General features: G+C 38.7%; 1 protein-coding gene and 1 long non-coding RNA gene across 2 annotated transcripts; one reads left to right on the top strand and one right to left on the bottom strand.

Annotated features, from left to right (window-relative positions):
- Window positions 1-19: 19 nt before the first annotated feature.
- Window positions 20-25,081, bottom strand: phtf1 (putative homeodomain transcription factor 1). The gene is made up of 17 exons (XM_023264933.3): window positions 24,756-25,081; window positions 24,430-24,546; window positions 16,885-16,941; window positions 16,733-16,802; window positions 16,235-16,393; window positions 15,615-15,795; window positions 13,310-13,430; window positions 11,790-12,002; window positions 10,422-10,664; window positions 9,671-9,799; window positions 7,950-8,219; window positions 7,264-7,395; window positions 7,030-7,116; window positions 6,598-6,753; window positions 5,112-5,207; window positions 3,695-3,820; window positions 20-772 (listed from the first exon to the last, which is right to left on the bottom strand). Exons 2-17 carry the CDS (start codon window positions 24,457-24,459, stop codon window positions 752-754), a joined length of 2,091 nt encoding a protein of 696 aa, XP_023120701.2. The 5' UTR covers window positions 24,460-24,546; window positions 24,756-25,081; the 3' UTR covers window positions 20-751.
- LOC129348945 (uncharacterized) lies at window positions 17,397-18,787 on the top strand. The gene is made up of 2 exons (XR_008601718.1): window positions 17,397-18,444; window positions 18,559-18,787. It is a non-coding gene; the product is annotated as an uncharacterized LOC129348945 (long non-coding RNA).
- Window positions 25,082-25,547: the final 466 nt, after the last annotated feature.

Genomic DNA, 25,547 nt, shown 5'->3' with positions numbered 1-25,547 from the left:
AAAGATTCATGCCAAGATACGCAGATGAAAAAACTTTTTATTCACCTCCATCTGTACAACCAGCTTATTTGCATAGTTATGTATTTCAAGAATGTTCCTCAATACAAAAAGGCAGACAGTGGTCAGAGTCATGACTTACAGGTACCAGAACAAGTAAGCGTTAAAACAGAACCCCAAATAAATAAAGCACAATCACAATGTTCCTCCTTAAATAGTAAAAAAGACAATGAGTTGAGTCCTGAAAAAATTTATTTAATACATCTGGCCACCACTTTGATTTACTGGCTTTACACTTCTTGATTTTATACTATACTGATGAGAAACTAAGACTGAGCTAACTATGTACATCATCTCCATATAACATTTACACTTGGTGTCCACACATCTGTACAAGACATAATTGTAAATCTGGATGCCACAGAAGCCTGGAATTATGTCAGATCTTATCTTGCTGCTATATTTAACCACTTACAGAGGAACATTCAAGGGTCAGAGAGGTGAGGCACTGGGTTAGTGGCATGGCTGATGGAAAGTGTGCGATGCCAGGTCAGCTGAGCAGCCAGTAATGCTGTGTGAGTGATTGTCGGAGCATCTCAGGACTGTGAACGACTGCTGAAACTCAGAAGCTTCGGTTCGAAGGCATTATACTGTCAGTAGGTTTGCGCACTTTTTATAGAAGAGAGGCTGTCTGCAGCAGACAGAGTTCCTGGTCTCCAGTGTCCCGACTGTTAGTAGTTTGATGTTTTCACATTTAAGGCTTGATTTTCCACAGCTGGAAATTAAGCAGAAGACAGAAAACTTTCGTAATACATGTTCGTAGACATCTCACAGAACAAAATAACAGCTATGAGAAACAGTCCAACATTTGTGGAAACAGCGTATTTACAAGTAAACCTTTTGCACCTTCCAATGTTCAAAAGCACACATGCATACAGGTCTAAAGACAACAGATTAACAGAATACACTGCCTGTCCAAAAAAAAAAGTCACCACCTGGATATAGCTAAGCAAATAGGTAAGAGCCTTCCATTGGATAATTACTGCAGTGATCAATATGCTTCAGATACAACAACTTATTTAACCCTAGCTGATGCAGTGAGGAGCTTCTAATTTCTTAAACCTCCATGTTGGAAGACATATACTGTGGTCATAGAAAGGAGGTTAATCTCTCTCAGAAGGGTCAAATTATTGGCCTGCTTCAAGCAAAGAAAAAGAAAACAACTAAAGAGATTGCTAAAACTACTAAAATTGGACTAAGAACTGTCCAACGCATTATTAAAACCTGGAAGGACAGTGGTGAACCATCATCTTCGAGGAAGAAATGTGGTCGGTCATGTAGTCTGATGAGTCCAGATTTACCCTGTTCCAAAGCGATGGGGGCATCAGGGTAAGAAGAGAGGTTGGTGGCATCACTCATCATGCCTATGATGATCTGGGGTTGGTCAGGTTCAGCAACGTTATGTTTCCAAAGAATGAAGTCAGTGACTGCCTGAATATACTGAATGACCAGGTCTTTCCATCAATGGAGTTCTTCTTCCCTGATGGTATGGGCATGTTCCAAGATGATGATGCCAGGATTCATGGGGCTCACATTGTGAATGAGTGGATCAGGGAGCATGAGACATCATTTTCACATGATGATTGGCTTCCATAGAGTGCAGACCTCAGCTCCATTGAGAATCTTTGGGAAGTGCTGGAGAAGACTTTGCCCGACTTTCCCATCATCAGTACAAGATCTTGGTAGAAAATGAATGCAACTCTGGACAGAAATAAATGCTGTGACTTTGCAGAAGCTTATCAAAACAATGCCACAGTGAATGTGTACTGTTTTCAAAGTTAAAGGTGGTCAAATGAAATATTAGTGTGCAACTTTTTTTTTCTGGACAGGCAGTGTATTTCTCTTTTGTTTATTCAATACATAAACAGAAATATGAACACTTCAAGTGATGGTTCATTATGAAGCTTTCAAGGTGCTCCAATGGATATTTTTGAACTTCATAGGTTCCATCTAAGACCTTTCACAGTGATTACATAGTTAAACAACCTCAGTTATTTGACATGATTGTAATCATTTTGCATTGTGTTTAGATTTGTTTCTGTGTAAAAACAGCACAATAGAACTAACAGAAAAGCCATATTTCCATTTCTTCTTCCATGGTTGTCCTGCTCTAGTTTAACTGCATCAACTCCTTATCTCGAGGTGCCCACTTCTACTACTTGGCCAGCTGCATTCATTAACCTTAAATTCATGGATTTACCTGCAAAGCCAAAATCATGGCACCACAGTGGGCACGTTTTGGTTGTTAGCCAAACAAAAAAGGAGAGTCCAGCAAAAAGGTGGCCTTAAAGTTGCTAATACGATTAATCTAAAACAAAAACGTAACAGATAAAGATTTTAAAAAAAAAATCATGAACCAAAATTATTTGTATGACAACTAGTCAACTAAAATGTCATAACCTTTACAGACATACTGCAGCTATATATATCTATTGCACAGACATGAGTGTGGTATAAATCTTTTAATCTAACTCTGCTAGAAAGTGGAAAATGGTATTTATCCTGATGTTGAACTATTTCTCTAAGTATTTAGTGCCTTTTTGAGGGATTGTCATTGTGCAGTATTTAGCAACTGTTTAAAAACATTTTGACTTCATTTTCTCCACTCGTAAATCACATGTTGAATTTTTTTTTTTTAAGTTTCAATATGCATGTTTCCAGCTTGTCTGCCAGATGGCCTCAACTACAGCAAAAAGTCAACGCTGTAGGCTACTAACAAGCCCAACAACTAGAGGGTAATGTGCTGCTATAATTCACATTTAAGTGCCTCTCAAGCGATATATTTGAGTTGCTTAATTCACAATACAGATAGATTCTTTATCCCTTAGATGTATAAGTGGGTCAAAAATGACCCGGTAAGGTCGCTTTCTTGCAATATCTTTGTAATGAAAAGTTGTTATCATTTCATATTCCAGCTATTTAGCAAGAAACATGTTTTCGATATTATTCCATTTAAATTTTTAAGTTCCCTGTTATAATTTTATAGAAATTGTAGTTTTTGTATTACTACCCCAAGCTCTTTATCACTGGTAATATCATACAAGAAGTGATGCAGTATACAAACTTGGAAAAGGAGGAGCACTAACAGTTAGAGGAAAAGAGTGGAAAAATGTCAACAGAATGGATGCTGGCATTCTTCTATTGCTGTTCTGTGTAATATTCTTCTTTTTCAATTATCAACATGTTCAAAATATTTTATGAAGTGAAAAATAAACATATTTCAAACATGAAATCATTTTTGTGTGGACACAAACATAACACAAACAATAATACAAATTATTATTTTTAATCAAAATGACAACAATGGCATAAAAACACATTGCTTATTATATGTGCCATTTTTGACTCGTTTATGGAAAAGTGTAGGGTCCAATTACTTCTGCGTCTAAGGGATAAAAAGGACCCAAGGTCGATCAGTTGAGGCCAATATGAGTTTTTGCCCCTGGTAAAGCACCAAAAATCACTGGATCATGATGTTCCCATGATGCAGCTTGATACTTTGTTTTGTTAAACCCACCGAGAGAAAAATATTGTCTCCCATCTGGGTCGTTTCCATCTATTGTGTTCTGTCTGTCTGCACCATCTTCACAGAAATAAAATCTCACTATTTTTCATTATTTATTATGACTCTACTCACTCTGATGTTGAAGCCCAGCAGGTCGCTGACCACAGCAGACACAGCAGACAGGATGACAACTCTGGTGATGTTATAGATCAGAGGGTTCACTGTCAGACCAAGCAGTCTGAATGGTATATCCAGCTCCTGAAAGAGGTAAGAGCCAATTCAGTGCAATTCGTGGAAGCATCAACATATCTTGAGAAATTGCAAAAAACAGAATTTATTGTGAATAAAAAGATAAGTGACAAAAGAAGTTCCACTGGTGCTTCATGAGAAATCCAAGAATGACATATTATAATACAGTCAAACTTATCTGCACAAAATTATTAAGGGAGGTCTTGAGATCAGAAACGATGCATACTAGGTGACTGAACTGATTAATATTAGATAGTGCCAGCAGAGAGAGGACAGGAAATTAAAGAACAAAGGTCCCAGAGTCACACTCAAATGGAGGACTTTGTGCTTGCTGTTGGAACTTCAAAGCCAATGTGAGCACTGTTCCTGCATAACTTTAATGAGCTATTCTCTACATGGTAAGGATAAGGGTGTGTGTCAATGCAGCATCTGTCTCTGGCAGGATGCTTCTTCAAAAAAGTGCCGGTGTGAATGACATGGGTTTTGTTTCTATGACAACAATATCTCAACAATATATCGCCACTCTAACCGCTGCTGTTTGATCGACTAACTTGGCCCCCAGCTGCGATTTCTGTCTGACATATCATACAGCTGGAGGCAGACAGACACAACCAGAACAAGCTTCTCCAACATTTTCTTCATTACCATGGCAACAAGTCCTGCCCATATGATTGGTCATCTGAAAAGGAGTTACAGTGACGACACCATAGCCTTTCTAAAAAACTTAGAGCAATGCTTTTGCTCTGGACAGCTGCATTTAATTCAACCTTTATTCAAACTCAGAGTACTCAGAGAAAATGAAATGTCGGCACATATTTAGGAAACTTGGACGATAAAAATATTAAAAGGCTAAGTTAGTAAAATAATAAAATACCATCATAAAAATAAAACTTAAATTAGAGCATTAAAGTTTTAAAAAATAATGAATTAACTCAAACAAAAACAGTTGGCAGTAAACTACAGTAAAATTAAACACACTGAATTGTCCTGAGGATAAAAATGAGTCAGGCTTTAGATTTTGTTCTCTTCTCACTGGGAACAATTAAACACTATGTGGTCACTCTTTCTAAGTCATCATTCACTTTTGGGCCTTGTTTTAGGGAGCTTAATGTCATTTAATAAAGTTTTTATTTTTTTTAAATTAAATTAAAAACATTCAAGATGAGGTCTTATATCTTTGACTGAACTAAAATACTTAAAATATAGTGAATGTATTTGATTTTACACTTGGAAACATTACATTTTCAAATTCAGGTGGAAATCCATGATGTAAAACATATATGTCAAAATTCATGCTTACCTTCATCAGTTTTGTAGCTAGTTTCAAAACGTTGTTCACAATACTGAGTTCCTCTTTCTTATTAGGCTTTTTCTCCATTTTGAGATACAAATTGATCTGCAACCAAGAACAGTTTTAAACACTGTTAACTGTACAGTGAAGGCCTACTGGCAGCAGCGGATCCACAGTGGGGCAAAGGGGGGAGGCAGCAGAGTGAAGCAGTTCAGCCATCCGAGTATCGTAATGGGAGGTCAGTTTCCTTAGGTGAAGTTTAAACAGCAGCTTAAATCAAAAGTAACATTTGTAATGAATGTAGTGTTTGCTAAAGGTGATGATTAATCAGAGCATCCATTCATCGAAAGAGTGAATTGTTTGCTTGTCGCTTTTTTGATTCTAGCAAACTCAAGAACTTGATACAAACTCTTAAAAACTATCATGTTTGAATCCATAATGTTTAACAGATCGCCGTTTCGGGACCGTAAAGTTACATCGATTATTTTTATTTTATTAGCTTAGCGGTATTAGAAAGTCCAATTACTATCACACAGGGCAGATCTCACTATCACGCCACACATGCTAAATTTTCCTCTTTGTGAATTTTGAAAATTAAACACAACAACCATTGCGTTAGGCTCTCTTTAAAAAAAGAATGGTCATATCATTTGTGTACAGTAAAATACTTTTACTGTACTCAATGTTTTATTTAACCTAATCAAGTATTATCTGCTGTTTAATATTTTGTTTTACTTTTGCTTTATAAGAGTTGTAGTTTTGTTTAGTTTGAACACTGGTGTTGTTTATGCTTTGTGCATTTCCTGCATTTAAAACACTTGGGTAGTGTGTTGAAACATTGCATTATTCAACAATAAATAGATGTAAAGCATTTTTGTGGATTTTTGTTGAATCCGTTTACATATATACTACCATTCAAAAGTTTGGGGTCACTCAGGCAATTTAATGTTTTCCATGAAAATGAATGCTTTTATTCTTGTGCTAACATAATTGCACAAGCGTTTTCTAATCATCAGTTAACCTTTCAACACCAATGGCTAACACAATGTAGCATTAGAACACAGGAGTGATGGTTGCTGGAAATGTTCCTCTGTACCTCTATGGAGATATTCCATTAAAAATCAGCCGTTTGCAGCTACAATAGTCATTTAACACATTAACAATGTCTAAACTGGATTTTTGATTCATTTAATGTTATCTTCATTGAAAAAAAATGCTTTTCTTTCAAAAATGACATTTCTAAGTGACCTCAAACTTTTGAACAGTAGTGTATGGGGCTTACCACATACCGTCCTCTCATGCCACCCTGCCAAGACCTCTTGCCACCCCTTTGCCTCCCCATGTAAAGTTTTCTAGATCCGCCACTGCCCACTGGTACATTTAAACCTGCCTTAAATGATATTAACAATGAGTCAGCTGAAGGTGATGCTCACAGGGCTGAACCCACTGAGAAATAACTTGCATCCCTGTGTGTTTTGCAGTCAGGGGGCCTTACCTGCTCAGTGAGCAGCACTGAGGAGTTGCTGTATTTGCAGTTGGTCTCTGAGCCCAGCGTTGCCAGCCGTAACAAAAAGAGCATGAGGGAGGAGCACCACACCATGAGCTCCCAGTTTGTCATAGACTCTAGGAATGTCTCGTGGCTGTGCAGGAGCTGAGTTAGAGCCGAAGCAACAGTGTCTATATTAGCAGTTTCCAGCGCTTTGTTGTTGCAGAAATAAGATTTTCTTAGCATCCAACAGATCATATAAAATACTGTCTGTCTGAGCTTTATAGCTCATCTTCCGTCAGGTAATATGATTATATGCTTGTATGCTTTGTAGCTGTCTGCTTGTTTTTTTTTTCCTTGCCATACTTGCACTATTTGCAAAACATTATCAAATCAATGATCTCTAAACAAAGCAGATCTGCTGCTGCACATATGACTGACCTGGGCACAAATGCTGAATGAAATGGAAAGTGCTAAAAGGAAGATAGTAGAGACGATGACGTCAACGGAGCGCTGCGGCCCTCGTCTCTGCAATGAAACAAGCGGGTCAAGACACACCACTACAAACAAAGGCAAGTCCATGAGAACCCTCTAGTGGTGAGGCAATGTACAGTAAGAATATAAAATAATAATAATAGTAATAATAAGGGAATGTTAAAGCAGGAAAATACAGACCCTGAGAAAAGAGCGCAGTGAAAGCCACATCTTTATGTTCTGCACTTTTTTCAGCCTGAAATGAGGGATCTCAGATTTCTTGGCCTTGCGAGCTGAAGTGAGGTGGCTGAAGTACTTGGCAAATAAGAGTCTCTGTTGTGGAAAGACGGATACACACCGTAAGTAACGACAAGTACTTTAGCTGAACTGAAGGTGACGGACAGGTGAGTAATGCTTAGTATGCACACATCATAACTGCTCACTGCTAGTAGGCAGCACAACAACCAGCCATGGGTGAATGGAAGAATGAGTGCCAGTGAATTGCAGATTATTGGGATTAATGTATTTGAAGCCTACAATAATAATTATGAATAAACAATCATTAGTGAAAGCTGTTCAGATACACAGCTGTATAATGAGAGGAGAATTCTTATACCTCTGTTGTATGCATCCTACATATATATTCCTATTGTTCCTAATGCAGCTAATGATTATTTTAAAAGGAAATTAATGTACCAATTATTGTTTTTTCTGTAAAATTATTTGTTTTGTCTGACCAATTGTTCAAAACAAGGTATTAAGTTTACAATAAATGTAAAACAGAAAAAAACAGCACAACCTCCCATTACTTGCCATCTTGCCTGCAAGCAGCTTAAGATCAATTGTCTAATTGATTAAGTGAGTTATCACTTCAACTTAACACTCACCTGTTTGTAGGTTCTCTCGGCCACACACATCATGAAGAAGAACAGTCCTGTGAGGAAGACCCTTTGCACCGTTGTGATGAGGAAGAAGGCGTATGTCCGGGCATCACATGGCCCCACCGCCATCTCTGCCAGTTCTGCAAGCGACAGAGAGCTGAGGCTTGACATGTCCAGATGCTGAGCCAAGCGGAAGGCAAAGGGAAGCAGCGCCAGGGTGGCAGTCATGAGCCCACCGAGCACAAGGTAGCCCATACCCTGCTCCACTAACTTTACCTGGGACAAACAAAAACACCAGAAAGAGAGGCATCAAGAGAGTCGTCTATTGTACTGCCACATATTTATATTGATGAAAACTACAGATTTTCACATCTTTGCATTAAATTAGACAGACTGGGCACCCAGGCAGCTCAATTGGTTGAGTGGGCGACCCATTAACAGGGGCTATAGTCCCCGACGCAGTGGCCTGGGTTCAATTCCAGTTCACGGCCCTTTGCTGCGGATCTTCTCCCTACTATCCTGCCTGCCTCTGCCATTGTCAACAGACTAAGAATAACGCATTTTGGCATCATAATCATGCAAATTTTGACTTGTAATGTTCGTCTGTCACTTTATTTCTTCCAACAGCTGTAAAACGTTCTACAGCAGCGGTCTCCAACCTTTTTTGCACCACAGACCGGATTCAAGCAAGCACATAACAAACAAGAAAGGCCCTAAGACAGTGCAGTACTCCGCCAAGGCTGCTCAGTCATCGTATCATTTCCGATGGATGAAATCTTTAATAAAAAATGACCTTGCGTTGACACAGGTGTGTGTTATTCATGTGTACATTATGTACGGATACGGAATCACGTGACCTAAATATGTAGGGGGCAGCAGGAATTGATGGGTCTCGGAAACACCCCCAAAATTTAATCAATTATTCCTTGTATCATTTCTGACGGATAAGTCCCTATAAATCCACAATGGTTGATTTGTAGTAGGATCAGTCATGTGATCGTCAGCAGGCAGTGCTGCTATCTCGCAATGATACAGAAATCTTTAACAAATCCATGGATCCAGACTATAAACTGCATCACTGCCAAAATCTAATCACTTGGTCCTTGTGTCATTTCTGACATTCCCTTGAAATTTCATACAAATCTGTTATTCCATTATTCAATAATGTTGCTAACAGCAGACAGACAGACGGACAAATGTCGATCATCACGTAACTCCACCGCGTTCCATGGCAGAGTAATAATGATCTTTTTTTTTTTTTTTTTAAAGAGTCCTTAACAAATAAAATTACTTGTTATTGCTAAATATTTACTTTTTCTTCTGTGTCAGCATCAAGTCTCTCCATCATTCAAAAGAAGCTCTCCTGAGACATTTGATTTTTATTAATTTTGGCAGATTGACGGCTTCAGTAAACATCAAGTGCAGGAAGCAAGCACAGACGGAAGGAATGGGATGATGATCTAGTCATTATTCAAAATAAAACACCCTGCAGACTCCGCCAGAAATAAAATCTAGAATAAACTGTTTTTATTCTCTCTGTGTGGCCTGGTACCGGTCTGCAGCTTGGTGGTTGGGAACCGCTGTTCTACAGCACTGCACTGTTACAGTTGCAACTGTGTGTAGACCCTTCCCTTTTCAAATGTGTACCATGCTAGACGAGCTGTTTAGGATTCATGATTTGTTTTTATCCAGTTTATTGACACCAATATAAAGAAGCAAATGTGTACCCGTGTGAGGATGATGCCACTGATCTCTAACACTGACATGTCAGCTTTCTTACAGTCGCCCTGCTCCCATATTATGGCACTGACACGGTCCTTGGATGGGTGACATGCTTGTAGCCAAGACAGCTGGTTCTAAAATGAGAAACAGCAGATAAACATCCTGTTTACAATGCGTGCAAATTTGATGGGTAATTATGCAATGTGCTCTTATGGAGAGGGGATGGAAATGTCACAGCGTACATGAAGTACTACATGGGTTTTCTGACTTCCAGAGACTGCTGATAATTTTATAGTTTAAGTACAGTAGCATTCAACATGAATGAGATGCACCAACATGCACTGCCATTCAAACGTTTGGGGTCACTTAGAAATGTTCTTATTTTTGAAAGAAAATCAGTTTTTTTTCAATGAAGACAACATTAAATGAAGCAGAAATACAGTTTAAACATTGTTAATGTGGTAAATGACTATTTTATCTGGAAACGACTGATTTTTAATGGAATATCTCCATAGGGGTACAGAGGAACATTCCCAGCAACCATCACTCCTGTGTTCTAATGCTACATTGTGTTAGCTAATGGAGTTGAAAGGTTAATTGATGATTAGAAAACCCATGTGCAATTATGTTAGCACATGAATAAAAGTGTGAGTTTTCATGGAAAACATTAAATTGCCTGGGTGACCCCAAACTTTTGAACAGTAGTGTATAAACTAGGAACTACAAAACTAGTTGAACATTTTTTGTGCGTCTTACTCCGGTGATTCCTTGTTGTAGGCTTTCATCATCACTGCTCAGAGTGGTGTTTTGATGGAGGCCCATGCCAGCGTACCTCCCGTTCCCCTCACTGTCACTGCTCCCAGTGGAGCCGGAATCAGAACCCTGGAGAAGCTCCTCCCACATCGTATCATCGGTGTCAGAGGCAGGACGAGAGCCAACATTTGGCCGGAGTCGCTCCAGCTCACGTGGCTTCACCTTGATGGAAGCTCCACTCCCTTCCTGCCCTCAAAACAAACAGACATAGTCTTCTGTATAAAATGCTAAACTAACAATTTCTCTCTACATAGGAAACACATAATTTATGAGTTATTCCAGAATTGGAGGACATTTGAGCTTTAAAATTTTTGAAAAATAAACCTTCTCTTCTACAATTTCCTGCTACATATTCATCAATAATAAGTAATAAACTAGCAAAGGCTTGATTAGCTCAGCTTACACATCAATGGTACTATTTTTATTCCATGTTTTATGTGCTGTTTGCTAACTCTACTCTAATCACAGTAACAGGGTTGCTAATCCATGCTAATGTTAGCTTTTTCTCAGGAGTAGAAGCTAGATATTTAGCTAGCTGTTACTGCTGACCAAGAGGACAAACTTACTGATGGAAAAAGTAAAGAAAAAAGTAGAAAGAATTTGTCTTATCCTGATAATATGCATAACAGGGTTGTATGAGATAGAGTGAGACATTCAATCAAGGCTGAGAATGTTATCAAAATATGAAAAATAGAAGAGAGGACATAGCGTTGCTCTACCCATTCTTTCGGAAAACTGTTTATTTCAGTGTATTGTGTGATTTACTGTTTCCTTCTTCTACCAGGGTTGTTGTGGGACATATGTTCCACGCATAATTCTTATTATTTAAAACATTATGCATATTCAAACATTTTTTTCCCACAATTACAAGAGACATCAATGAAAAAAAAATACCAAAAAAAGAAGATTTCAATTTTATTTTCACAGTTGTATTTGAGATTCAATTGGTCGTCAAGGGGCTGAGACAAGAGAAAAATGTCATTTTAGGGACACTTATTTGATATTGTAAAAATATTTTCAACCATTATTTTCTCCTACTTTGTTTTAGATTTGGTCTCAGGACAAGTAAATTTACATAACAACTGCACGCTTTAGTATTTTGTACATTGATTATTTGAAATTTGATGGTGGGATGCAAAATGTCCTCCAATTCTGGAATGACCCTTAAACAAATCACCTTTTTTATGAAAGAAAAACACTTATGTATAAAATGTGTCTGTCTGTACCTAAACTTTCATCTTTACAACATCTTTCATTGGATGCTTGTTGGACATTAAAAATCTGTCTTGCACCTGTAATAATGAGGTTTACCTGAGGTCTCAGTGTAGGTTTGGGGCTATTCTTTAGATGTCTCTTCCTAAGAGAAGACACCGGTGGTGCGGCTGTTGGCAAAACTGTATCTGAGTGTCTCTCGTGATGGGGTGGTGGTCGAATTACTTCCACTGGTTGAATCCCTTCCTCTTCTTCACTGGAGAGCTCATCAGATGCCCCAAATCCTGATTTTCTTTTGATCTGTGAGAGAATCTAAAGAAACATGCACATCTTAAAAGTCTGTTCCTGAAACATAAATAATAACGACAAAATTGGATTATTCTAGCTTAACTCTCCAAGCCCTAAAAAAATACTAAATTCAGCCATAAAATGTAAAAAAACCCATGTAATTTTCACCTTTCCAACAGTAATTAAAATAATCATGAGTGACACAACATTCCAACAGAAAATGGAACCAAATCTAAGTTTAAAATGGTCAAATTAAAAAAAAACAAACCAAAAAAACACCTTAATCTACACATGTAATTTAGAAATGAACCTACAATTAATTGTTTGCACCAGATTATGTAAAAACAAAACAAAGAATATGTAGTCATGCGTGACTCAGCTGCAACCTCCTGTCATGACAAAATTTCTGGGATTTTTTTTAGGTCAACTGGGCTAAAGTGCAGAGCGTGTTTAGTGAATCATGTTTGTAGAGTCACTAAGTTTTCCAGTATTGTTTATGTTTAAATGAAAAAATGTGATTTATGATTTACTGTATTATAACTGTTATACTACACAAAAGACATTTGGGATTTGTCTGTACTTCTGGCTATGGATGTGTCATCTTAATAGAGGTGCAGGACTTCACATTGCAGTAAAAAATGAACCCATTGTGTATAAAAGTGTGACTGGTGCAAAAATCCAGCTAGAGACTGCTTTAGGTTGAGAGGGTTAATAAAAAAGCTTCCTTCACAAATTGCATTTTAATTTTAGCTACTGAAGGTTGATGTATTTTTCAAATTATTAATTATTTTTAATAACGTTGTTTGCAAACCTTTTTCCAAAAGGTGAATGAAAATGTAAATATTTTTCAATAATACAAACTAATTAATTGCTAATTTATACAAATGCATGAGGACAGAAGAGCTAAACTTAGTTACGCCTGCAAGCATTAGCGATACACAAAATAAGGGCCACATTTAAAATTGTGTAGAAAAGTAACAAAGTAAAAAAGGCCATCTGGAAGTCTAACTCCAATGCAACATAGCTGGCCTAAATACTACATTAACAAAAGCTCCAATGTTTACTATGTTGGTGTCAATTATATGGCAGCAATAGACAAATTCAGGTAAAAAATAAAGCCACTACAACAGACAGAACACAAAAACACTTGTGGAGGAAATAAAGATCAGTTTGGCAGCTACACACCTACACAAGTCAGTTTATAGATTTTTTTTGTATTTTGAAAATTGCTTGTAGAGCTGAGAATAAGATTTTGAGTCCTCCATCCACCACACCTCACTGACACACATTTGTTGACTGCAAGGACTGACAACGGAGATGAGTGACAGTACCCTCCTCTCCTCATTTCTGTATAATCGCTGGCTTTCTTCGAACTGCCAGGGCCCCTGCAGCTCCGTGTCCCCACTGTCATTCTTTTCTTCTGATTTTTTCAACCCTCTGCCCTTCCTTGGCCTAAAGGAGACAAGATGAAAATAAGAGCCAAAGGAAAAGGATTGTAGATTCAGCAGACATTGTCTCAAAACAGTATGTATGTGTGTATGTGTGTGTGTGTGTGTGTGTGTGTGTGTGTGTGTGTGTGTGTGTGTGTATATATATATATCACACACACACGCACACGTATATATTATAGTATACATTGTGTAAAATAGGCTGATGGCCTAGGTTAATTGTTTACAATGAAACTCAACAGGTGCTCTGTAGATTTACACACAACTGCTTAAAATAAACAATTAATAGATATAAATTATATATATTTATAGCTATCATTTATACCTGGCTGTCTGGACTGATGACTCCCTCACTTTCAAGCTAAATGTGGAGAATATTGTGAAGAAGCTGAGGCTAAAACTGGGTTTTTATTTTTGAAACAAGTTGTATTTTTCTTTTAATGCAAAAAAGCGTCTTGTCACTGTGACTTTTTTGTCTGCGTTGGATTATGGCGATCTTTTGTACATTACTGCTTCTGCTCAATGTCTTCTGATGGTTGACACTGTTTACCATGCTTCTCAGGTTTATTACGAATTGTAAAGTGTCGACACACCACTGCGAGTTACACTCTCAGGTGGGATGGCCTGCTTCAACCACCCAAAGGATCCATCATTGGTATACTTTCATATATAAGGCAATACTTGGACTACTACCACCTACATTTGCTCCTTTACTGCACAGAAAAGTTCCTATTTTCACTCTCTCCATTCACAAGATCATTTGTTGCTTTCTGTTCCACATGTTCATACGGAATTGGGAAAAAAAGGTTGTTGTGTACTCTGCACCTTTTGCATGGAAGATTTTGCTTTTAAATCCAAACTGAGTTCTTGAGACTGCCTCCACAACATGCAGTTGTTTATCATAACTTGCTTGTAAATGTAATCCTTCTATTAGTTTTTTGCTCATGTTTTCATTGTGTTTTAACTGTGTAATTTTGCAGCTGTGTTTTGCATTTGCTGCAGCCTATCTTGGCCAGGACTCCCTTGGAAAAAGAGGTTGTTAATCTCAATGGGATTTCTTCTGGTTAAAAAAAGGCTAATAATAACAAAAACAAATACACAAAAATGTGTGTCTCTCATTGTCCTCAAAATGAAAACAAGCTTATATTTAATGTATGCAGGAACAAGGGGGCTTTTAATGGATCAGGACATCAGGACCTATTTTTATTAACAGTAGTCAGAACCATATCATCCATACTGTATAGGATGTGTGATGAATTTGCAGTATTACAGTTAACACACGTGTTACACAAGCAGCTAAATCCTGTCAGTTAAGCCATTTACACTTTGAGGCTGATTTCAGTTTTCCTGGTGATTTAAGGTTCAGTTGGCACAGACTGTGTTCGGGAAAGAAAAGCGTAAATGTTATTTGACATCTGTTTACCACGTTAATTGTTTCCAGTCACTTGTGACTGGAAACAAACTCATAAAAAAACTAATTTGCAAAGCATTTTGTGTTTTTATGACCAGTGGCAATCAGGTATTATCATGCCATAAGCTGCATTTTGAACATTTTTTATATGGTGATTCTGATACAGACTTCTTATTTCAAGCATGAATGTAGTTAATATAAATGTTGCATATACACAACCGTTCAAAAGTTTGGGGTCACTTAGAAATGTCCTTATTTTTCAAAGAAATGCATTTTTTTTTTAATGAAGGTAACATTAAATGAATCAGAAATACAGTCTAGACATTGCTAATGTGGTAAATTACTATTCTAGCTGGAAACAGCTGATTTTTAATGGAATATCTCCATAGGGGTACAGAGGAACATTTCCAGCAACCATCACTCCTGTGTTCTAATGCTACATTGTGTTAGCTAATGGTGCTGAAAGGTTAATTGATGATTAGAAAGCCCTTTTATGTTAGCACATGAGCAAAAGTGTGAGTTTTCATGGAAAACATTAAATTGTCTGGGTGACCCTAAACTTTTGAACAGCAGTGCATATACATCTACTTTGGAAATCACTGGATTAAAATGAGTGACAGCCTCTGAGAGTCTGAACTGAAGGGCACAGGTACGAGTCCATGAGAAGCCTTCGGGTCTATCTACATCCTTTAGGTGGCAGTTTATGCATGAGCCAAGAGGTGAGAGTGTGTTAGTATAAGCAAATAAGCATGGAGTGCCTAACAATGAGAAAAGCACCTCCTTCTGCGTGCTGGGCTGGCGGTACTGCTGGCAGCTGGACTGCCTGAGGGCCACCGGCTGGACTCGGTTGACACAATCTGGCAGTGCACGGTGCCCAGCAGCAGCATCAGACACATGGGTCCAAACACCTCGCTGGCACTCGCCCCAGGGACCTCCAAGTACAGCACCACCGCTGCCACTAAGGGGAGCAAGACATTTGGCAACAGCAAACAAAACGGTCTCTTAGGAGAGACATTATAACAGAATTCATGCTTACTAATGAGGTCTCTTCTGTGCTGCTCAGGTGTGACAGTTAACAAGTTTATTGTTGCACATAAATGAATATAAGCTGTAATAAAGCTATAGGAATGGATTTAAGTCTAATTTCAAGAAGTCATTGGAGCTTTAATGGTTTCTTCAGTAAAAGAAGAAAAAAGTGCTGAAATATTTTGTAACAATCAATAATGTCAAGACAACACAGCATATGAGTCAGGATAAAATGTGAAACATGTTACTTGAACTGTGGTTCGTGGTGTTTAATTGGTTACAGTAATATATTTAAATTTAAGTCGGTCTCGTGAAAGTGAAACCTTCAGCTGCAGCATGAACGGAACCAGGATTAGAAATGGTGAGCTAACCTTGCATGAAGTAGAGCATGAGGATACATGAGGAGATGGACTTGGAGGTCACCTGGATCCACCACTGGAAGAAGAACGGAAACAGCAGCACTCGGACCAGACCCTTTCGAGTCAGAGCTGTCCATGGACTCTCTGGTTTGGCTTTGCTAAATGTTGATCCTGATGGGACAAAAGACATTCAGCTACAAAAAAAATCATCATTAATACATCCCTGAAGACTGACTCCATGGCACACTAGTCATTCACTGTAAATGGTGGAACAAGATAAAAAATAAATGGGATTTAACAGAGGTAAACACAACACGACATAACATACAAACTGCGAGACAAATAGAGACTTGCAGCAATATTTATGTAGCCACTCTTTGGTATATTTGTTTAATGCAAGATTTAACATGCACTTATTTGGCTGTTTTTGTACTGGAACATAATAAATGCTGTAAATGTGCCTCTAAAACTGAAACACATGGATAACTAATCACAGTAATTCATTCTCACCTCTTACTAAGTCAACATCGATAAGGTCTGGCTTGATGTGACCTGTCTTCTTTGGTTTGCTGTCCAAACCCTAGATGAATGGCAAGGGATACATCAGTTTAGCGCTAATTTGTGAGATAAATACACAAACATTTATTTCTGAAGGGTCTTACATTTAGATCCGCCTTCTCCAGAGATTTCTCCCAGACTTGTTGATCGTAGGCCCCGATCTGTAACAAAAACAAAATTGTGCTAAAACTTTACATTCAAACAAAACATTACAGTGGCTATAGACAATATGGACAACATGTATGTATTGATGTGTTCAAATGTGATTTGTAACATTCACTATAAGAATTACCAACCATCCATTCATTATTTACACACTGCTTAAACCTCTGTAGGGTCACGGAGGGGCTGGAGTCTATCCCAGCTGAATCAGGGTGAAGGCAGGTTCACCCTGGACAGGTCACCAGTGTATCACAGGGCTACATAAAGAGACAGACAACCAAGCACACTCCCATTCACACCTACGGACAATTTAGAATCACCAATTAACCTCTGCATGTTCATGGACTGTGGGAGGAAGCCAGAGAACCTGGTGGGAACCCACGCATGCACAGGAGAAACATGCAAACTCCACGCAAAAAGATCCCAGGACCTTGTAGGTGTGAGGCGACAGTACTAACCTATGGAGGACTAAAAGTGCCAAAATTAAATAAATAAATACATCATTAAATAATTAATTAAATATGTCATTAATTAATTAAAATTGGAATTAAATATTTCATTAATTAATTAAAATTGGAATTAAATATTTCATTAATTAATTAAAATTGGAATGAAATACTTAAATGTGTTATTAAATAAATATATCATTAAATAATTAAATATGTCATTAATTAATTAAAATTGGCATTAAATATGTCATTAATTAATTAAAATTGGCATTAAATATGTCATTAATTAATTAAAATTGGAATTAAATACATAAATGTGTTATTAAATATGTCATTAATTTATTAAAATAACAATTATTTTAAGTAAAAAACATATTTCATTATTTCACTATTTAATTAATTATTTCATGGTCCTTGCGTTGCAGTGGATCATGAATTTATTTTATCTGTCAACCTCGCCCGTCAAAGTCGGTGGGCGGATCCTAACACCTGATTGGTTACCCTGCACATCAAGTCAAGGCAAATCGATTCCAGATAATGGATTGACGCAGAGCTTGTGAACACATTCCGATACACTGGGTGGCGCTATTCACCTCTACGTTGGTTTGGATACTCAATAAAACAAAACTTTATTAGCAACCGCTAAAGACTCGGTCCTCTTTCCCAAATGTTGATACATGCGGTGCAAGACAAATTTTCCTTTAGCATTTCCTTTAGCATCTACTCGGCGCGCCACGGCTCGTCTCGGTTTAGTTGTTTTTCCATTACATTGAGTACCACCTCATCGTGGGTTGAGTCGTCATAGCACGGTGGCCCGAAAGTCCCTTACCGTCATTTTTGTGCGACACAAACGCAATGCAACAATGTACATGGAGGCGATAGTACACCTGCTGCTCGGTCTGTGGCTTTCTGTCAGATTCAGAGTAATAGAAGAGTCGGAGAAAGCTGAGAGCGACGAGTCGAAACACTGAGGAGACACACAGGAGAGTTTGGGAGGCGATAAAGCAGTATCAAGCCGAAGACAAGAGGATATGAACGAGACGACATATGAGGGTAAGCTAATGCTAGTTCGCTAGCTATCGTGTATCAGTCCTGTGAACGACCCTGTAATGGCTGCAGTTTGTCGCTATTAGGTATTAAAATATGTATGCTGTGTATGTGTTTCAGATGCTCTCTGATGAGACTTCATGGGATTTACCTGAAGCAGCAGCACATGAGCCTGCAGTGGCACAAGGTGTAGAGAAGGAGGACAGAGATGTACAGGATGCACTGATGCACTACGTGTCATGCAAAAGTTAAAAGTTGTTCTTCTTGTTATACTTCTGTTTTTCTGTCCCCGGACCGCTATTGTTTTCTTTAATGCAATTCTGACAATAAACTTTTGTAGATGTGTCTATGCTATTGTTTGTTTGTGAAGGTTAGCAAGATTAAATAAAAAATTAAACGCCAAAACATTAAAACAGCTGTTTTAAGAAAATTCCAGTTTGATAAATCAGTATTGCTTTGGTGTAATTCAGTCACCAGAATTATGAACCATAAAGGAGTTTGTGTTAAAACATGTTAAATCCCATTAAACACAAATACATTATTGGGGAATATAGAATTGTTTGGTTCAGACTGTTGACTCTTTTCCTACCAGTGTCTTAACAGACAAAATGAAAAGTTATGATGCAATCACATAAGTCACAAAATAGTTTATTAGTCAGCAGCAAAATCAAAACTATTTACAATGTGCAAAGTACAAACTGTGGTGGGCCTCTCCTACAGTGGAGGGCTAAAAGCAAAACTATATACAACTACAGGTGCTGGTCATATAATTAGAATATCATGAAAAAAGTTGTTCATTATTTCAGTAATTCCATTCAAAAAGTGAAACTTGTATATTATACTCATTCATTACACAGAGACTGATATATTTCAAATGTTTATTTCTCTTAACTTTGATGATTATACCTGAATACTAACAAAAATCTCAAATTTGGTATCTCTGAAAATTAGAATATTGTAGAAAGGTTCAATATTGAAGACACCTCTAATCAGCTAATTAACTCAAAACACCTGCAAAGGCCTTTAAATGGTCTCTCAGCCTAGTTCTGTAGGCTACACAATCATGGGGAAGACTACTGACCTGACAGTTGTCCAAAAGACAAGCTTTTTCGTGATATTCTAATTATATGACCAGCACTTGTAAATCTCAAGTCTATGGGAGGTGGACTCGCTCACACTCGCCGGCTGCCCACTGCCTACCCAGCTACCCCAGCTGCCCCAGCACACCCAGGAATGACTGGTTGAAGGCAGTATTCTGGGCCAGCTTCATTCTCTCTTGCCTCGCTGAGGAGCAACCAGATGTTCTCATCATGCTGGGCATGACTCCACTCCTCCTCAGCCTGCATCTCCACAAGTACGCTAGGAAGGTCCAATTTTCTGTGGCCCCCTTTCCTCTTGCCTAGACCAAAGACAGAAAAGTGATCAGAGTCAGCTTTAATGGCCAAGTAAGTACACAATATACACAGAATTTGGTTTCGGCTGTTGGTGTCATCCTAGGAATATGGAAGAGAATAATAAAAAATAAACAATAGAAAGAGGAACAGGGAGGAAAAAGAAATAGTAGTAAAATAGAACACAATATAAACAGAAATGTACAGCTAGACTGGAATGTATGAACACATTAGCAAAATGGTAATTGCTATAAACACAGTAGTGGCGATTTTTGTGTACAGGGCACTGTAGTCCAAATGTCCAGGGTGAGTGGGGTCTCTGATGATGTTTTCTGCAGTCCGTACTATGGGCTGTAGTCTGTTTCTGTCCTGCTGTGTGGTTGATCCAGAGGTGCACAGGACAGATCGGATGACTGCAGTGTAGAACTGGATCAACAGCTCCTGTGGCAGGCCATGTCTCCTCAGCTGTCGTAGGAAATACATCCTCTGCTGAGCCTTTTTCAGGAGGTCCTGAGAGATTGTAGTCCCCAGGAGCTGGAAGGACTCCACAGCTATGATGTGATGTGTTTAGCCACCCGTCCATCCATTTTCAATCATGATCATGTCTTTGATACTTTAATAAACTTCTGGCACTCTTCGCTTTAACCAAAGCACAAGCAGTAACTCCTCCACCACAAACAAAAACGACGTGGTGTGAACTTCATTTCATCCTGTGCACATTTTGGAGTTGCTAAGAAGAGCTGTGTTTTCTCATTTTTATGTATATTTTCATTCAGTTTCACAGCTACCTAGTGACTATAAGAAGAATGGTTGCAATACTACACCGCACCAGAACGTAAATTAATTAGAGTGACTTACTTGTTAAATCAATAGAAAATAAATGCAGCTGCATGTGTTCTGTTTATGTGTCACTGTAGCTACATGTAGCTTTCATCAGGCGTTCCTGAGCTGGCTGCTGCACAGTTTGCATTTACACCTGCCTCAATTCTTGGTCATTGGTCTCGTTGTTCTGATCATGCTTGCAGGCATTTACACCTGTAGTAATAATAATACGAAAATCAACCATGCTCTCTGTTTACCGTGTCTTACCGGTGATAAGACGTTGCTGTGACGTGCTGGTGTCGGTGTCCGAGCTGGTGCTGGAGAGGAGACAGGGCAGCCGGGGGCTCCGCGACGGAGGTGGAGTAGGCTTCGCATGTGGAAAGGGATTCTTGAACAGAAATAAACACTCACTCTAAGTACAAGAAAAACACGGCATGCTGACTGAAGTATTAGCTTCTGAGAGCTAAACGTTAGAAACAGCAGCACGAAATACAAGCAGAGCACGGAGTTAGCGCCGATGGCTAACTAGCTAGCGCCGATGGCTAACTAGCTATCTTATTGTCTGCTACAGGAGACAACGACGTTACTTTCTAAAAATACTTGTTTGCTTAAAAGAAGGTTGCCACCAATGGAATAAATGATGTATAAGTTTCTTGAAGTCACAAAACACTCACCGTCCTCGAACGTCTCCAACAATGCAGCGGCTGAGTCTCCCTCCTGTTGCTCGCCGGTGCGGTGCCAGTAAATAGCTTCCATTAAACCTCTTCCAACACCTCCTGGTTGACCCACGCCGGCCGTTGTGGTCCTGGGTGGACCGATAGTCATTTTTGAGCTTTTTCAGCTTCTCCCTACACTGCTTCTGTCCTCTTTATATACAGTCTACTGTATATGTGAGCGGCCATCCGCTCAGAGACCTCCTGATAAACTTTCTCCGTCCAGCTCTCTCTGTATTCTTTGGTCCACCACCAAAGACAAAGTCTCGACCTCTTCATTCACCCACGGTACAGGTCTGGCTGTCACATTAAAATTATGAAGAACAGAGAGTTTCGTGAAGAGCAATGCACACCGTCGCTGTTTACAGTCATTTTTTAATGCAGGATTTTGTTTTCGTGCTGAAGTTGCTCTGTGTCGTCACTCCCTGTCCAATCAGTGGCCTGCACTATGTAAACGCCACATTATCGGCTCATCTCAGCTCGCTGGGAACCTCAGCCGAGAAGGTGCTGAAAATTAGTCCGTATGGAAACGCTCGCAAACAAAGATGAGACGAGCCGTACCGTGCCGAGTAGATGCTTGTGGAATCGCGGCTAAACAAAGACGAGCGGAGCCGTGCCGCGCCGAGTAGGTCCTAAAGGAAAAGCGCTCGACACTCCGAGCATCGCTGCAATTTGACAGGCTGGTAATCCACAAAGAACGTGATGTTCCAGAACTTCCCTCGGTATGCCAAACGCCCTGGTCCCTGTGTGTGCTCCTGTTGCACCCTGGTACCAGAAAACCGGCGGAGTACTTCCTCTAAATTTGCAGTCACTCTACGGTCAACATCTTGGTCGGAAAGTGCGGAAATAACTTCAACAACGTCAATAAATTCCTCTGCTTTACACGCTACATGCTCGCGGTAAGCAGGTCCTGCTTCCACATACTCTGCAAGGTCTAAAATATCTCTCACCAACTCTCTAGAAAGTTCACAGCGACTCTCCCTCTACACAGCCTCCATGTTTAGAAAGACTTCTACTTCCGGTTTCAAGGCAGACAAAAGCAGTGGATTAGACTAGATTCACGTTAGTCCCGCCCACGGACTTTGACGGGCGAGGTTGACAGATAAAATTAATTCATGATCCACTGCAACACAAGGACCATGAAATAATTAATTAAATCGTGAAATAATGAAATATGTTTTTTACTTAAAATAATTGTTATTTTAATAAATTAATGACATATTTAATTCCAATTTTAATTAATTAATGAAATATTTAATTCCAATTTTAATTAATTAATGACATATTTAATTAATTATTTAATGATGTATTTATTTATTTAATTTTGGCACTTTTAGTCCTCCATACTAACCACTGCATCAACTGAGAATTTACCCAGTTAAATGTAGAAAAAAAATCTTAAGTAATATTAGCATGTTTGGGCTCATGCTTGAGTAAATTACTTGAATCAAAAACAGCCTTAAAACAGACTTTTTAAAAAATCTCTTTCTCTGTGGACTGAGGGTACAGAGAAGACAGAGAAGCAAAGGTGATGTCTTCACAAACACTGAGGTTCATCAATGCTAAACTGGGTAATTAGATACATTTATAAATGGACGTGAAGCAACGAAATTTTCATCTGGCATTCACATACTGTAACTTGGGAGTCTCATCTGTACCACAATCAGACATTTCAAAAATAAATCCACATCAACTATTGGAAGTAAAATTTGGGACTTTGTAGCAAAACATTCAGCAGCAGAAAAGACCTTCTTTTGAGCTCCACTGCTTTTCAGACATGCCAACTAGGGCTGCCACAAACGACGCGTCGACGAATTGCCTGAGCACGATACGTCATCAAAAGCGGAAGTGAGCGCGCAATGCAACAGAAATCACCGTCCGAGTGGAGCGCGGAACACGCATGGACATCCGCGATGTATCGTGCATATATATTATATGCATATATTATATACGCACAATACAGCGTGGACATCCGCGCAGTATCGTGCATATACTATATGTGCACGATTAGTCGACGCGTCGTTTGTGGCAGCCCTAATGCCAACACATGTCACATCAATTCTTATTGTCACACTATGCAAATCAGATTAACTGTGCCTGAACTCATACAATGAACTGGAAAATTACTGCAAAGCCACTGTAATTTGCGGCAGGATTAGAAAATATTTCACAAATGTTTCGACGGATGGTAGTCTGTTAACGAGGTGTTTTCCAACTTTAATTTGTCCAAACAAACTTAAATAGTACCACAAAAACCTAAAATAATTATAATAATAATATCTATATTTGGCTGCACAGTGGCTTGGTGGTTAGCACAGTCGCCTTGCAGCTAGAAGATCCCTGGATCGCATCTCTGACTTCCTGGGATCTTTCTGCATGGCGTTTGCATGTTTTCCTTGTGCAAGTGTGGGTTTTCTCCGGGTATTCCGGCTTCCTCCCACAGTCCAAAAACATGCAGAGACTAATTGGTAACTCTAAATAGTCCACAGGTGTTTATATGAGTGTGATTGTTTGTACATGTAGTCCTGTGATGGACTGGTGACCTGTCCAGGGTGTCCCCTGCCTTCACCTTAAGTCAGCTGGGATAGACTCCAGCCCACTGACAGCTCTAATGAGGATGAAGCAGTGTATAGATGATGGATGGATATATATATCAGTATCTTAACATGTTTATATTATATCTGATGGCTTTCAAAGTCAAGCAATCATGAGTTATGGTTTCTATTTTGTAATATGTGTATTCAAGGATAACGGATGAAAATTAGTCTAACTCTGCTCTGACTTTTCCACGAGCAGAAAACTGTCAAATAAAATAAAGCAATACATATGAACTGGTGTGTGCTGAATTTTATGATATAAAAAATGCATTTAAAATAAGAGCACTAATTATTCATGTCATTTTCTCATAAAGTCACTCAGTTTTAACCTCAAATACCTTAACAAATACATCTTACACATAAATCCCGCAAAAGTTCACAAATATACATTCATATTTTCTGTGCCAGCATTACAAACACACATGATTACTAAGCACATATATCAAAATTGTCTGGTTTTATTCCTACCTTTTCTTGATACCAGGCTATTCTGGCCATTATCGTTAGATACTGGAACCAGTGGACTCGGGTCAGGTCATTTCACAGGTCAGAGAGGAGGACTGGGCACAAATCCAGATTTGTTCACTAAAAAAAAGAGGGATCACACACATTGAGACTGTTTTTAAAAGGCAGAACTAAGAGGAATGATCAACAAAGGAAACATAATCTAAAGTTAGCTGTAAATGCTCTGTAGATTAGTTATGAAGCAAGCACCTGTTAACATTAAACAAAGTCCACTAGCTAAACCTTAACTAACGCTAGCTGCTCGTTGAAAGACAGTCAAAGTAACGTACCTGGTTTAAACAGCACGGCGGGTTTGGCACAGACTGGAAGAAACATTTAGTGACCATCACAAACTGTTCGTTAAACACTTGGTCATGAATTTCAGGGCGTCGCAGCGTCTCGTTGCCTAGTGGAGCTAACTGCTAGCTACGCATGCTGCTTGCTTTGCCTCTTTTGCTGCGTTTGGACGCAAATAAAAACCTGTAAATGTTACATTTTAACTAAATGTCTCCTCCTGAACCTATGACTTTTTACAGATACGTTTATCTGAGCCTTTCTGTACGTTTTAGCTCATTCTTCCGCTTTCCTTTTCCGGGGTTTGTTATGTTTGGGTATTGCAGAGAATGTAACCTGAGTACTGCCTCTCAGGCGAAACTTGTCGTCTTTCAGGCTGCGATCAAAACTCTTTCACCCAGGTGTTATTTTCAGACAGCGAACCACCAGCATCCTCTGAAATGTTTAATGAACAATTTATGATATACATGTTAATATACACATTTAACTGATGAAACTTGCGCACGGGCAGAATAAAGCTCTGTCTGACAAGCGATACTGAGGATAAAAAAATACCCTGTAGTTAGTGACCACATTTCAGCCAATCAGAGAGCAGAGATTGAGCAAGCACATCAGACATGATAATAATGGCTAGGGATTTATTTTAAGTATTGATTAGCGACTTCTTTGTCTATTTATCATTTCACAAATGCAAAGGAGTAGCCAGGATTTCAGAAAGACTGAGGTCAGTCTGTGAAATCTTCTTTTTCCACATATTATAAATTTAATTTATAAAATATATATCCAGG

The sequence above is a fragment of the Amphiprion ocellaris genome, chromosome 5, assembly GCF_022539595.1.
Source record: "Amphiprion ocellaris isolate individual 3 ecotype Okinawa chromosome 5, ASM2253959v1, whole genome shotgun sequence".
Classification (NCBI taxonomy): Eukaryota; Metazoa; Chordata; class Actinopteri; family Pomacentridae; genus Amphiprion; species Amphiprion ocellaris.
The sequence above is the reverse complement of the archived record's forward strand: the minus strand, read 5'-3'. Positions and strand labels throughout refer to the sequence as shown.

What these genes read in the sequence shown, in the direction of transcription:
- phtf1 (XM_023264933.3), bottom strand. Translation starts at nt 24,459, where the DNA reads ATGGCCAGAATAGCCTGGTATCAAGAAAAG. An exon ending in GTGGCATCATCCTCACACGG is followed by an intron (nt 8,220 to 9,670) that starts GTACACATTTGC and finishes TGTTTGTCCCAG; the next exon opens with GTAAAGTTAGTGGAGCAGGG. An exon ending in CACTGCGCTCTTTTCTCAGG is followed by an intron (nt 7,117 to 7,263) that starts GTCTGTATTTTC and finishes GTTTCATTGCAG; the next exon opens with AGACGAGGGCCGCAGCGCTC.